Source organism: Populus euphratica, unplaced genomic scaffold, assembly GCF_000495115.2.
Source record: "Populus euphratica unplaced genomic scaffold, PopEup_1.0 scaffold53.1, whole genome shotgun sequence".
Taxonomy (NCBI): domain Eukaryota; kingdom Viridiplantae; phylum Streptophyta; class Magnoliopsida; order Malpighiales; family Salicaceae; genus Populus; species Populus euphratica.
The window spans coordinates 659,759-676,020 of record NW_011499934.1 but is presented as its reverse complement, the minus strand read 5'-3'; the positions used below and the strand labels follow the sequence as shown (position 1 = coordinate 676,020).

Here is a 16,262-nt window from a genome sequence, read left to right as displayed (position 1 = left end):
TGCACTGATTGAGTGATGGATATGTGAGACACACATATTCCATTTTAGGCATGGGGATATGACACCGACACTACAAGACATAGTAGTTTTGCTTAGACTGTTTATTGATAGACAAGCAATCACATCTACTGGTATGCGTAATCAAATTACATTATACAAGTATGTATTTAGATCGACATCACCTCCTTCTGAATTGAAGGGGGTGCTATATGTTTTAAATGGATTGAGAAGATATTTACCACATCAATAGATGATGTTAATAACGAGGTCTTGCAGAGGTATCTATTAAATTATAATTATTTGTTAAGTATATATGGATTAATATAATAATTTCAATGTGTTATGTAAGTATGCCAAAATATATATACCACATTTGATTGACAATCTATTATTCACAGACCTTATGAGGAGACATGTGCCTTTAATTTATCTAATGCTTCTGGATGATTTTGATGTCATTCTCACATATAACTGGGGATTTGCCATGTTGACATGCTTGTATAGACATATATGTCTTATATGCAAGAAGAGGACCAAATAAATTGAGAGATGTTTGCTACTTTTACATTTATGAATCGAAATTTTAGATAACTATTTACATTTTAAATGTTTATTATTAACATGAAATAAATAACTTATTTTTTATTAAAACAATTATGATATTAGGAGCATCTTTATATGGGTCAGTCTCAAATATACAAATTGCCACTTATTTTTGTCCAAACTATGAGGGTTATACTTCAACTCTCACAAGAATGCAAGTATTGCAATATTATTTTGTAATTATATGCATTTATATTGTTTAATTGTAACTTTAAAAATACAATTAAATTAACATATTTGTAATGTTAAATGGTGTGCTAGTAGAATATTTGATAATAATCCAATACATGTGTTATCATTTTATTAGAGCGAACTAGATAGACACAATCAATACTCAACTTGCTCAAAACATGACAGATTTTAAAGATACTCTTGCAAAATTAACATCTGCTCTCAGTTTCCAAGAGAAAGGTAAGTTTCCATCTCAAACACAACAAAATCCCAAAGGGCAATACAATGCAAATGCAAGTAGTTCCGGAAGCCAACACATGGATCAAGTCAAATCAGTCACTACTCTGCGCAGTGGTAAGGTTATTGAAAAACCCTCTCTTGAACCTTATGAGAAAGATGATGAGTCAATCTTTGAGGGTAAGGAAGGGGTTGAATCTGAAAATTGCAAAGAAACGACTGATTCACCGCCAGCACTTCCATTTCCTCAAGCCATGACCAAACAAAGGAAAGTCAATCACAATTCTGAAATTTATGAAATTTTCAAACAGGTAAGGATCAATATACCTTTGCTGGATGCTATTAAACAGGTTCCTTCCTATGCTAAATTTTTGAAAGATCTATGCACTGTGAAGAGGAAACTGAATGTGAAAAAGAAAGCCTTTCTAGCCGAACAAGTAAGTGCTATTCTTCAGAATAATAATGCTTTGAAATATAAAGACCCTGGTTGTCCTACAATTTCTTGCTTTATTGGAGAGCATAAAATTGAAAGAGCCTTACTTGATCTTGGTGCTAGTGTGAATTTACTTCCATATTCAGTTTTTCAGAGTCTCAATCTAGGTGAGTTAAAACCAACTTCTATATCTCTTTTACTTGCCGATAGATCTGTAAAAGTGCCTAGAGGAATAATTGAAGATGTGTTAGTACAAGTCGATAAATTCATTTATCCTGTGGATTTTATTGTCTTGGACACAGAACCTGTTGAAGCATGTAATTCATTTCCTGTTATTTTAGGACGTCCGTTTCTTGCAACCTCTAACGCATTGATTAATTGTAGGAATGGACTGATGAAGCTATCATTTGGAAACATGACATTGGAGATGAATATTTTCAACATTTGCAAGCAACCTGGAGATGATAATGATTTACAAGAAGTAGATCATATTGATGAATTAGTTTATGATCAACTTGAATCTACTTTAAGTAAAAATGAATTGGATGAAACTGAAGATTTGCAAATGGTTTATTCTGAGGAAGAAATCACGAATGAAACAAGCACCGAAAATGTTGATGCGAATCTTTTGTCAACAGTGACAACAGATTCGACATCTGACATCACACCAATCGATGATTACTTTCCTAACAAATCCTTACTTTCTCTTAGTTCAATGCCTTGGTATGATAAAAATATTAATTTTCTTGCTTTAGGAGATTTGCTAGCTGATTGGAGTACCCAAGACAAAGAAAAGTTTTTGAACGAAGTGAAGAGCTTTTATTGTGATGACCCTAACTTATTCAAATATTGTCCTGATCAAATATTTCAAAGATTCATTCCCGACAATGAGGTAAGTAGTGTCATTAAACTTTGTCATTCTGAAGCATGTGGAAGTTATTTCTCGTCAAAAAAGACTGCTGCAAAAATCTTTCAAAATGGATTTTATTGGCCCACCATGTTCAAGGACACACATGCATTCTGCAAAACTTGTGAAAATTGTCAAAAAATTGACACTGGTCAAAAAGTTTTGTTTTATGATTCTCAACTCTATGCATTCCCTAAAGAGCTAAGATTAAGATGGACCAATCCTTATGGGGCCTGTGATATTGAGAATTCAATGAATGACAATGATTTTAAGGAAAATGGACATCGTTTGAAAGCTTACTTTGATAATTTTCCTAGTGAAAATGAATCAGCTGGTTTGAATGATCTTGTAGATAAAGGTTGATTATTTTGTTTTTCTCACATTGTTTTTGTGTTTCTTTTTGAGTGATTTTTGCTAGTTTCTCTCACCCCGGTCAAATGGCGGATAACGGTACTCCGTGACTTAAGTCGGTTCTTTCAGTTTCCCACAATAACTGATATTTGTGTATATATTTGTGCAATTCTTTGAATCTCTCTTCTAATTCTCATTTGAAAATGGACACTAATCTTGAAAAATTGAAAAAGTATTTTCCCGCTCTGCCTCAGAATGCGATTACAAAAATTTACCGTGCTAGATGTGCAAGATTGAGATTGTTAATGAATCATGGAATTCCTGAAGATATTCGTTGGTTGATTGAAGCAAAGGTCCGATTATCAGGTGAGTCCTCTAATTTCTTTATTTCACACATGCCTGGAACAGGTAAAAGCACTTTTGCAAAGAAACGTCGTGCAAAACGACTAGAAGTCTGTCATCGATGTGCTAGATGGACTTGTAATACACAATGTCGTTCTTTAGGAATGGTATCTATAAACCGTGAAGATAAAATACAATTCATTAAGGATGGCCTGAGTAAGGAGTCTTTAGATAATCTTCTATTGACTCTTGAGACGCATCCTAGTGGAGATGTGCATCGTGCAATTCATGATTTATGGCCACTATTTCATAAAGAACATGATCGACTTAGTCTTGGGAATCTGACTAAAAAAGACCCTGTTTGCCAGTTTTTAAGAAAACTGGATGGGAAGCCTATCCCCGACCCATAGAGGGCGTTTAAGCCGTTCTTGGACGTAAAACCAAGGGAAGATGTGAGCCACAATCACAACTACCTGTACATACACATGTTTTTTTTCAAAAGTAAATAAATAAATAAAAAGAGAGAGAGAGTGTGTGAGACTCTAGCTGGCCTACATATAGATGTTATGATTGCCTTTCTAATTTCTCATCTATAAAACCCTCTTTTCCTTCCTTTCATTTCTACTCAACCCATACATTTAACAAATACAGAAGTGTGTAGAAATGGCAAGTTCCTCAGGTCATCAAATAAGAAATATTTGTGTTTTCGGTGGATCTAGTCCTGGGAAAGAAAAGGAGTTTTTAGAATCAGCAAATCATCTTGGTTAGGTGCTAGCTGAGAGAAAGATTCATTTAGTGTATGGGGGAGGCAGTCTTGGGTTAATGGGAGGTGTGTCAATAGCTGCATTTTTAGGAGGTAGTCAAGTTTTGGGGGTCGTCCCTGAAGCTTTGGCACAAGGGGACATCATTGGAAAAACAATTGGAGAGGAACTTCAGGTCTCCACAATGTCGGCTCGAATGAATGCAATGTTTAACCATGCTGATGCTTTCATTGCTTTACCAGGTGGTCTAGGCACATTGGAAGAGATCTTTCATATTTCCTCTTGGGCTCAATTGCACATTCACCATAAACCCATAGGTTTGTTAAATGTTAATGGTTATTATGATAAGTTGTTGTCTTTTCTTGATCATGCTGTGGAACAGGAATTTCTAACATCTTCTGCACGACAAATCATAATCTCTGCTGCTACTGCTGAACAGTTGATTGACCAACTACAATCTTTCATTCCTGTGATTGATCCTTCCATGAGTCGCATAAATTGGTCATCTACGGGAAGCCGTAAAAAGCTTAGATTGGATTTGAGCCTTCATTTGTGAATTTTTGTGTCTTTTGGTTTTATTATTGTGTTTTGTTATTTCTTATTTTTGTTTTAGTGTGTTTCAGGTTTTGTCAGTGTTCGTTATTTCAGGTGATATCTTTTATACTCTATCTTTCTACCTTAGAACATTGAGGACAATGTCTCGTTTTGGTTGGGGGGAGAGGGTAGTAGTTGATAAAAAAAAATTGTTTTTCATTTCATAAAGCATGTGCATAATTGTTGTTACTAGGATGGCAGAGTAAAGGAGTTCTTTTGTTAAAGTGACTCTTGAGACGCATCTTAGTAACCATTCTTAACAAGGTCTATTATAATACTTCCTGAAATATTCAGGTTTACAAACTCTCGTATTGTTACCACTTAATTCTGCTCATATACTTATTTAACATGTATTCTTAAACCTTAATTTACACACACACACTTTAACATATGATTGTGGGTTGCATATTGGATTATTACATTATTTATGTTCTTTTGTTAAAGGTAACAACTAAGGGAAAGGGATTGTATATAATTAAAAAAAAAACATGAAAAAAAAGAAAGAAAAAAAAAAGAAAAAAAAGAAGAAAAAAAAATGATGATAATAAAAATGTAGATAAGTTTGGTTTCGTAGCCTCCCTAACCTAAGCAATTAAGTCCGAAGGGGTGTTTTAACACCTAATACCCTAAAGTCAACTGACTTGGGAGCTATTGGCCCAACGCTTGTTACATGGGTTGAGGAGAAAAGCTTAAGGGAATCAAACATTGCACTATCTACATATCAGTATCTGCGACCCGAGTTACTAAGCTCGTAGGGGTGTCTTAACACCTAATGCCCTAAGACCAACTGGTCTGGGAGTCATTAGCTGAAAGCTCGTTACATGGGTTAAAGATGCATGATGTTTTTAAAGTATATGTATATAGAGTTAAAAAAAAAAAAGACAAAAATAGTAATCCCAACCCAAGGAAGTTAACCTTAAACATTAGAACAAAAATTTTGTTTTCTTCCAAGAAAAGCCCCATAATTATGTGTTGATACATTGAGCACAAAAGAAAGGTTTATTAATATCTTGTTAAGTGGTATTGAGCAGATATATAAATTTAATGAGAGTTTGTTTATCTGGATAGACTAATGGAAGTTAAATGATGAATACCTTGCTTTGTGGAATATACAAATTGTTTTTCTATTTTACGCTTTGATTACTAGGGACTAGTAATAAGCTGGTTGGGGGGTGTGATTAGTACTTAAAAGTGCATTTTTATCATGGTTTTATATCATCATTTTGCACTTGAAGTATCAATAACTCCTTAACTAAAATATGTTTTATAATAATGTATCTAATAATATAAGATACCTTTAATTTGTGGTAAATGTCTATTTTTAATGCAGGTCTATCACATAAATGAAAGGATTGATTGATGACTTGAAGAACTTAAATTGCATGGATAAAGAGATGGTCAAACTTAGAGAAGAGATGTCGGTGCAATCCAAACCGGAACACTGTTCGGTAATTGGGTCATATCTAGAGCTATATATCTCAGATTTAGGTCCAATTTATATGGATGGAAAGGTAAGACATAGGCCTACAACTTTCATATGGAGCCCAAGATCTAAAAAGGCCATTATCAAGTCCAAATTGTAGAAACAACAAAGAAGCCCGAATCTGTCTTCCAGCCCGAGCACTGTTCGGTATTTTGGCCATATCTGGAGTTCTAGAAGTCCAAATGAGCTGAATTTTTTACACAAGAAAGCTGAGACAATTGCCTACAACTTTCATGTTTGCACCTGGCTCCAGTTTTGACGTTATCAATGACGTTTTGGGCAGACAAGAGAAGATAAGGATTGTCACCAAGTCAAAAGTTGGCCACCCACTTATCAATTAGTCATCAAATCAATAGTTCTCAATTTTGGCCTATAAAAGGAGGCATTTGCCATGCATTTAGGCATCTTGGTTTCCAGATCAAGATCATTCTCTTCCTTTCTCTCTTTGTATTTTTTATGCTTTGTTTTCATTAATATTAAGTTTATGCCTTTCATTTCCTTTCCTTTACTTAGTTAACTTTTATGTTCTTATTTTGTTTATCTATTTTGCTTTCTTTCATTATGTCTAGCTAAGTTAGTTATGTCAAGGTGAAAAGGTTACACTAATGGTGTAAGAATAAGTATAGTGTAAACTTAATATGGACTTTAATGTTTGATACTAACATGTTTTATATTTGTTATCTTGTTCACTCTTTAATACTTTGCTTGTTAAATGATTAATCTTGATTTATGTTGTATAACACTTGGTACAACAAATGCTTGGCACTTTCATAGCCCATAATGTATGGTATAACCGACACCTGAGCTATGAAAGGAACTTGATTTGTTGTTAACATAAGTTATAATCATGAATGTTTGACGAGATTTACAAGTATTAGCATTAATTGAATAAGATGACTAATGTAATCATGTTAACAATATATAATCTGATTGGAACCTCCTTTGTGTGTGGTTTCCAATTCAATAATAAGAGTTTATACTATACTTGTTTGATATACCATTAGTGGAACCTCTAACCTTGACATTTGTTATTATTATTGTTTAATCCTTACATTAATATTTCATCTCTAAGTTCTCATCATCATCATCTTCTTCTTCTTCTCTTTCTTTATTATTATTATTATTATTATTATTACTACTACTACTGTTATTATTATTATTATAGTTATTATTGTTATTGTCATTGTTGTTATTATTGTTATTATTATTATTGTTGTTGTACTATTGTCGTTTATAATTTTTACAATTAACCTCCCTGTGGTTCGACCCCGGTCTTGCCGGGTTATTTATTACTTCGACACTCCTGCACTTGGGAGAAGATATCAATCTTTTCGTTGTGTCACTATTTATGTATTTTTTGAGTCATTTGTTAAAGAAAAAGCTTAATTTCATCAAATTATTGTTATTTAATATTTAAGAAACTTATCTTGTACAAGTTATACGAATGCTTTATTCATATGAAAGATAGGTGGTTGTTCTGGCTACTTGCACTAGCTGGATGAACATATGGATATTAGTGGTGTTGTTGATATTTTTTTTAGATGATTAAGCTACATTACCTAAATTAGGTAATGCAATAATTGATCTACAGACAACACATTCCAGTTAACATTAATACAAGTAATTCATTACATGCTATAGATTATCAGGAGAAAAATGATGATTATGTCTGGTTAAACCACTATGGAGCTTATATATCATAGTGAGATGCACAAATGAATGAGATATTTATAGAGATGCATTATGTGATTACAAATAAGAAATATATGATTTGGTACATGAGTATCACATATCAGAGCATTACACTATATCCCGAGTAAGGTCCTCTTCTTGCATACATATAATACAAGCAGCAAACCTAATAGTTTAAAATATCAGAAATAATCAAAATTTTGTAGAATTAATATACGTTAAATGTTGAATTTTATTTATTGATATTTTAATTTAATATTATTTTTTTTATTAATATTATATTAACTTATTGCTATGGGAAGGTCAAGAGGTTGCATATGTGCTTTGTAATATTGAAGAAAAAAAATGAAGGATTACACTCTTGGGTCTCAATAATTTAATGTTTATTGCAATGGACTTGATATTTAAAGAGAAATGTTAACTTTTGATGATACCATGACAAAGGACGAGACCACTTAAACAAGAGTAAAGGTAAGATCCGGTCATGCTATTAATGAACTCGAATCATCTAATAGATAACATGGATATATATAGATAAATAGATGGGTTATGTTGATATATTTTGGGAGTTTAATTACTAAAATATTATATTATTTAAGTATTTAAGATTTATTTTATATGTATATAAATGATTATTTTTTATATGAGAAAATATATAACTCCATTTGTTTGTTGGTTGAAACTTAAGTATGTTTTTTAGGAAGGAATTTTTTTAAAAAAAATTGATTTACCATGAAAGTTTTCAATATAATATTGGAAATATAATTTGAATCTATATATAAGTATAATAAAGGAGTTTTTTGTTTTTTTGTTTTTAATTCAAGATTGGTATAAATTGAGTTTGAAGAACTTGGTTAGTGGAATAATAGTCTGAATTCAAGATTTATTGATCTATTCAATCGTCTATTGTGAAATGAAGTTAAAGAATTATGCTTGTGAAATTGTACCGTGGATTATAACTTTATGGATGAAGTTAAAAGGTCAACAAAAATGGATGCGGAGAAGCTGTTATTGCCAAGTTATAAGTTGGATTTTAAATTTAACGGTGAATCCTTAATATTATAAGAAAATATTTTAGAATTATTTTTTACATCAACATATAAAAATAATTAAAAATATATAAAAAATTTATTTTTTAAAAAAAAACACGAATTTAATCATGTTACCAAACCATCATAAAATTGAAGATGCAGTTTTAATTCCGTTCAAAAAGTAGAAGAGAATATTGATTGTTTCGGGTGTCAATGAATTCTTAAAAGATGTTAGTGGTGTAGGTGATAGCCGGTCAAGTAATAAGTGCAAGAAAATTAAGTATTTTTTGCCCAACAAGAACAAGATAATGTGGTTTATTTCAAATGCAGCGGTCCACACCAAGGCACGCGAAGATAAAAGAATTAGTCTGATTATACAAAGATAATGATATCAGTTAGAGTTTAATTCTTGAATAAACCAAGACTTGATAAGCTTGCGGTTACTCTTATAGCCATGGCACCCTAAGAGGAAGGTATGATTGTATTCCCGAGGATAATATCAGTTATATTTTAGAGTATTTTTATTTAAAAATATTATAAAATTGTATTTTTTATTTTTTAAAATTATTTTTAATATTAAAATGATTTAAAAATATAAAAATAATTAATTTAACATAAAAAATAAAAAAACTTAAATGTTTTGAAAATTATTTTAAAAACAGAAAAACAAAGGAGGCGGCAGCACATGAAATGTTTGTGTTGCTTGGGGGAGGAGAGATGAGACGACAGGACAGCATGAGATAAATGGGAACACATGAAAACCTTGTGAAAGAGGGACGTGGTGATGTCCCATCCTCTTTTTTTAATCCATCACAAGTCTAGGATTTCCCACGGGCAATTACCTTCACCTATCGTTTCCCCCACGTGTCTCTTATTAGTTGGTGGAGGAAACGTTCAATGGCCGCTTTGTTTTGTTTTTTTGGAAAAAAAAAAGAAAAAAGAAGGAGAACCACTGGTATGGGGTGGTGCCCCACTCTTGGTCGTATTGTTTACCAGCAAGTCGGCACCGCACTTAACGCCGTTATTTTAAGCGCCGTCTATTAAGATTGTGGCGTTAAATAAAACGAGTCTTAATTAATTAATTAATTTGAGATGCCTTCAGGGGCCAGGAGAGGTATACAATTAAAGTATTCACGTGCATCAAATGCAATCAGTCAATAAAATATTTAATCTCTGTATACTTTAATTATAGAAATATTTATCTTAAAAAATATTAATTTTATATACTTTTAATGATTTTTAATTATTTAATAAGTTGATGTTAAAAATAAAAAAATTATTTTAATATAATTACGTATAAAGAGCCCTTTTCAGAACAGCTCATATCAATTAACAATTAGCTAGCAACCATAAGACGCGGAGGCAATTCCGTAAATAAAAACAAAAACGTGAGCAATATGATAATGGGAAGGCAGATAAAGATAATGAAGAAAAAGAGAAGGGAGGGAGTCGGAGGGAACGCAAACATCGCCGTTTAGAAATGCAAAGAAAACGTGTTTGAAATACACCAATAAATAAAACAAAAAGACGACTAATAATGGTAGTTCAAATTTATTACTCTACTTTAATGCTGTCTGCGAAACTGCAAGGAAACAGGCTTAAAATGCCCATATAATCCTCGTGCTTCTTTTAATTTCCAGTAGACCTCCATAAAGAGAACCCTCTCTCTCCCCTCTACGTTCCCTGTGCTGCTACACATACAGATTGCAAAGAGCTGATTCATTCTTCCACACATACGCACATCGGAGTCATTGTAGTTCTGTCGTTTGCTTCTTGAGATTCGGAAAACTACAGAAGATGTCTGGCTCGACGGAATTCGTTGAGAAGATGGGAAAGATGTGCGAGAAGCCTAGCTTCTCGCAAACTTGTAGTCTGTTGAGTCAATACCTGAAGGAGGGAGGTAGTTTCGGAGATCTTAATCTTGGCATGGCATCCAACAGCGAATCAACCCCGAATAAAAACGGTATGAATCCTCTCCTTTCTCTGTTTTAACCATTTCTTTTAGGAGTTCAGGAAGATTTATTTTTGTTAAAAAAAAATTGATTACGGTTACCCTTTATTCCATCCTCCCTCTCTCTTTTCTCTTTATAAATTGTTGTTTGCATTGATGAATGCCCTATCGATTCATTTTAGAGCTGAAGGGGATAATTTGTTGGCAGTAATTAAGGCTTTTAGATCTGCAAATCACTTTGAACACTTTAGGAAACTGTAGTGTTGATTTATCTTGAAGTATTTATCTTTACTTTAGATCCAAGAATATTTCTGATTTAATTTGACATGTTCCTGTTAATTATGGGTCAGAGAACGTGCCCTTTTTTTCCGCCGCTCCTCGGAATACACATATTCAGTTTTTTTTTTTTTTTTTTATGCATGTGTCTAATTTAATTATAAGTCTGTTTAAATGTTCAAAATTCTGTTGAGATTATTTCTGTTTCGGTTAGAAAGAAACTCGGTCCAGATTTCTCTTCTGCCTCATTATGAACAAGCCACTGCTTGCTTTTACATGTCTGTCTTTAGAGTCAACATTAGTAGCTATAAAAGTTAGAGAAACAGGAGAAAGAGATCTGATGTTTAGTTTGTTGTATCGTGGTGTTGCAGGTCCGTCTGAGATGCTGCGTCGCTCCCCGTCTACCATGAATCTGTTTCCAGTGAGCGAGAAACCAGGTCACATTTCCTGCCAAAACATGGGGGCTCCTCGGAATTTCACTTCAATGGATTTGTTCCCTCAACAAGCTGGATTTGCTCCCAAGGAAGATGTCCCAAAGAAACTTGACTCAAGGTGGGTGTGGATTTACTACCGCTTTTATCCATGGACTTGATTGGCATGTGAATCCGTTTTCTTAACATGTGAGATGTGGAAAAGTGGACACACAAGTGTGATCTAAATCAATTTATTGAGGATGTGTCGGTGAATTTACTGCACTTGAAGTTCCACATCTATGTGGTAACTCGTTTTCTGTACTTGGAATTCTGCTTTTACTGATTAATATTTTGAACCTTGTTCAGCAAGTCTGCCACCGCAGAACCCCAAACTGCGCAAATGACTATATTCTATGCCGGAAGAGTTATTGTCTTCAACGATTTCCCGGCTGACAAGGCTAAGGAAGTGATGCTCTTAGCCAGCAAGGGAAGCTCCCAGATCCAGAATGCCTTTCCTTCTATTCCAGCCAACAGTCACCCTGCCCTCGCTCCTAATATATCAAAAACTCCAATTGAGTCCAACGTTTCAATTCCGTCTAGCTCAAATGCCCTTCCTAACTTTGGCAATAACCTGATTCAAGATTGCATGCAACCAGCCCCTCAACCTATAGCTAATGGTAAATTCTTTCCCATGATTTCCTTATTTCCCATGATTAGGGGGAGTGACTAGATTTTTTGACACCATGTTTCTAATAGAGGGTTTTCTCTTTTAACTTCAGATCTTCCAATTGCAAGGAGAGCTTCCCTCCACCGGTTTTTGGAGAAGAGAAAAGACAGGTAGGAGACCGTGCCAAAGAACATGAAAATCATTTGCCATTTGCTGCGGATTATGCACAAGATTCAAATCATGTTGATTAATGTAAATAGAAAATAAAATGTACGGCTTTGTTGATTATATGTTTCATTTGATTGATCGTGCTGTTTACTTGTGTCCTTCGCTCAGGATCATCGCAAAGGCTCCATACCAAATAAATCCTGCAGCAACTCCGTCTAAGCCAGTTGAAGGCGAGTTCTCGTGGCTCGGCTTGGCTGCTCCATCTACACACTAGTCCATTGATAATTCATAATTGTTTTCATTCTAGGCGTATTTACAATTTAGGCCTTGCTAGGCTGCTACCGTATTTGGTTTTTTCGGTGGGGTTGGATCCTGCTATTTTTCACCCCCTTTTTTTGAGCTCTCCTACGTGATTGCTTTAAGCTTAGGCTTTAATGATTCTATCTGTAGATCATTTAACTCTATCAATCTCACTATTAGTTCATGTAATTAAGCTTTATTGATGGATGATTTCTTTTTTTTAATGGAACTCTCATCTGCAATTATTATCAAATTTCGTGTTCCTTTCGGTGGAATATTTGGAAATGGTAAAAAACAAAATACCTTGGATATGGTTGTTTTGGCATGTAATGATGAATAGAGCTACCTCGAGCACACGCTAGGTTTTGAATACAGTAATCTCTTCTCCTTGTAAGAAATGTGAAAGGTGGGGTTGACAAATTTCTTTTCTTTATTATTTTTTTACTTTTTTTTTTTTTTCTGTCTAAAGGCTCGAACACCAAGAGTTCTCTTGCCTGGTCATGCTCCTGCAATGACCGTCATGTTTGATATTTATTTTCTCCTCATCTTCCACTTTAAAATCAAATCACGCGTATTTGAAACTTGAACGCGGAATGGCCTCCAGTAAGATCGAATATCGAAGGACCAAGACGAGTTTTGAGAGGAAAAAAAATTAAAAATTAAAAAGTCGTCATCCAACAACATTTTATTCTAGATGAAACATATATCTTTTGTTTTCATGTTGAATTATCTAGCTTGTTAGGTATTAAAAAAAAAAATATAGATGAAGAATTGAATAAAAACAGTGGTTCAATCCTCCACCGAATTGAAAATTATGGTTTTACTCGAAACTAAAACAAAATAAATAATTAAATAAAAAACAAATCAAAACTAAAAAAATACACAAAAATATAAATTTTTTTAACAAACATAGATCAAATGCTAAAAACATAAAGAACATTTAAATCAAAACCTAGAAAACACATATTACAAATCAAACAAGTTTTTTATGCAATTAAGAATAAGGTTTTGTTTTTAGTTGTGCATAAATAAATACTCATGCATCTATTTTCTTTGATCATCGTTCAAAAGTTACAATTTAATCAAAATATGTTTGGATAGTCAAACAAGAATTTAAATGCATGAATACATATTATTGATATATTTTAACCCTAAATTATCTGTAAAAAATAACAAGCTAACATGTTTGTTCCAAGAATTAACCCAAAACAACTAAAAAACAAGAAGTTAAGGCAAAGTTCATGAGAATGAACATGACCTTAAAATTTAAAAAAATTTCAAAAATTACAGAACTAATATTAAAACTTAGATTTGCCTTTTAAGCTTCTAAATACACTACTTTTAGTCCTTACAAATCATTTTATCAATATCAAGTATAATTGAATCCGAAAAACTAACAAAAAACATCAAATCATTACAAAAATACATTAAATTCTAACTTCGTAACTACAGTTTCAATTATAACAAATAAAAATATCAAATTTCGATTTAAAACTAATTATTTGAATACTTGGAATCTAAACCATGCTTAAAAATTAAGAAAATACACTAACAAAATAGAAAAAACATCAAACACCCATTATTTTTTTTTTTTAAATTCAAAACTACTGTGTTTTATCAAAATTAATCACACATGTAGAAACACAATGAATAAAAAAATAATCCATACCAGATTAAAAATAATTTGAAAAAGAAATCCACACGTGTCTAGTGAAATAAATCACATTTGTTTAAAAATATATGAAAACTCTAACTGCAATGAATGGAGAGATAATCTGTCTTGGATTGAAAACTATTTTGAAAAATCCACACATGCGGAGTGGAATGAATCACGTTGAATTAAAGAGAACATTTTGAAAAATCCACACGCTTTGAGGAGAACAAAGTACCATGAATAGTGCCTCATAGAATTAAAATTTATTTTAATAAATTCACATGCATTAAGAAGAATTAACATTATAGATTTAAGAATATTTAAAAACTTAAACGCAACAAATTGAGAAATAATTCACATCATATTAACAGTTATTTAAAATAAAATTATGTAAAAATAAAATAATCAAATCCAAAATATACTAAAAATATTTTTTAAAATTACTATGAAATAATCAAATGATATGAACTCTGAATGGAATAAAAATTAAATTTAAAATCAAATCAAAGTAAGCTCATAATATATTAAATAAATCCAAAATAAAATTGAAATAAATTCAAAATTCAAATTCACAACTAACAAAAGTTCGACTTTGACTAACTTCAAGAAAATCACAAGAGAAATGAAATATCAACGTGCTCCCGTTCCTTATCGCTGATGACTACTCCAATGGCTCATATAGCGCGTGAGAAGCGTATCATGTAGCTAACAATCTCGTCAACCTATCACTAAAGGCCAGGTAAGTCACAACCACTAGAGAGGGAGATTGTGACTTGGAAAACTCGTGCTTATTTAATAAATTAAATTTTTATATTAAATTATTTTTTAATATAACATTAAAATTTTGATAACCAAAGAAATCATATTTATTTTAATTAATTAAATTAATATAAAAAAAATCTTCAAATTTAAGAAATCCAAGAGAAAAGACAATTTGGCTTTGAGTTTTCCAACGACCCTACAAGATCTGAGGAGGATGGTGGGTCGCCTGTGGAGTTCAGTCATGGATGGCAACCACTTTGGTGGCTGTTTTAACATCAAAACCCGATGGTTTTTGGTGGGGAAGATGAGAAGAGAAAGAGGTGAAGGAGTTTTTTTTTTCCAATATTTTTTCTTTTTCATTTCTTTTGTGTTTGTTCCTTTTACTTTTTTGTTTAACTCTATTTATACGTATGGGTGAGATGTGCATGTAGATATTTTGTTCATGTTTATCGATAAAAAGACGGTATTTTGTTCAAATAATAAGGCCTATCTTCATCACATGATTGAATTGACCCTTGAAAATTTGGGTAATATAAATATAAAATGGGGATAATTAAGATATCCAACTTACTTATCAAAATTTCTTTTTTTATTTTTTCCTTAAAACTTTTATATTTATCGATTTTTCCTCTATTTCTTTTTCTCAATTTTCTTCTTCTAATTTTTTCTATTGAAGTTTTTACTCTTATATTTTTTTTTTTGACGTGATCTCTCTCCCTCTCCCTCTCTTGTTTTATATACTTATACATAAAAAAATAAAAAAAATAAAAAACTTTTAAAATGATTAAAATTTTAAAAAACATATGAAGTTTTATGAAAAACTTGTGTATTTTTTGTGGGATTTTGTAAGGATGTTTTTTTTATATAGAAAAACTGGAGGTAAAAATTAAGTGTTGATGTAGTTTGTAAATAAATAAATAAAAAGATATTTATCTCTTATTAAAAAGAAACACTCCCTTTTAATATTTTTAAGTGTGAGTTTTTATTATATAGTCAATTAAAATTATGGTGGATAAACTTCTCTATTTGACTTTTTAATTTTATTATATGAATATTTATAATATCAAAAGATATTATTTGAAATTTAAAACTTAAAATTTAATATAAACAATTATATTATTTCATAAATGATTATATTGTTTAATAAATAATTATAATATTTTATCAATAATCATATTATTTGATAAACAATTATATTATTTCATCATTATATTTCAAGTTTATAAATACATGTATTTTTTTTTAGTTTTATCTTTTTAATTTTTTTAAAGATTTTAAGAGCTTATATGAAGGTGTTGTCTTTGTACTGTTTTATCTTTTTAATTTTTTTAAAGATTTCAAGAGCTTAGTTATATGAAGGTGTTGTCTTTGCGCACGAGAGGAATAAATACCTTAAAAATAATATTTTTATACTTATAAACTAACACTATATTTATTTGTACCCTAAGTATTCCTATCACTAAGTT

At 31.7% G+C, this 16,262-nt stretch overlaps 1 protein-coding gene across 1 annotated transcript; it reads left to right on the top strand.

Annotated features, from left to right (window-relative positions):
* The first annotated feature begins 10,160 nt into the window (after window positions 1–10,160).
* JAZ1 (jasmonate-zim-domain protein 1) lies at window positions 10,161–12,630 on the top strand. The gene is made up of 5 exons (XM_011041653.1): window positions 10,161–10,568; window positions 11,204–11,384; window positions 11,612–11,922; window positions 12,025–12,082; window positions 12,249–12,630. The coding sequence occupies exons 1-5, from the start codon at window positions 10,403–10,405 to the stop codon at window positions 12,352–12,354; spliced, it is 822 nt and encodes a 273-aa protein (XP_011039955.1). The 5' UTR covers window positions 10,161–10,402; the 3' UTR covers window positions 12,355–12,630.
* The last annotated feature ends 3,632 nt before the right edge of the window (window positions 12,631–16,262 follow it).

Excerpts from the sequence above, each read along its gene's own strand:
- JAZ1 (XM_011041653.1), top strand. The coding sequence starts at position 10,403 with ATGTCTGGCTCGACGGAATTCGTTGAGAAGATGGGAAAGATGTGCGAG. Across the intron at positions 10,569-11,203 it reads ATCAACCCCGAATAAAAACG|GTCCGTCTGAGATGCTGCGT; the intron begins GTATGAATCCTC and ends GTGGTGTTGCAG. Across the intron at positions 11,923-12,024 it reads CCCTCAACCTATAGCTAATG|ATCTTCCAATTGCAAGGAGA; the intron begins GTAAATTCTTTC and ends TTTTAACTTCAG.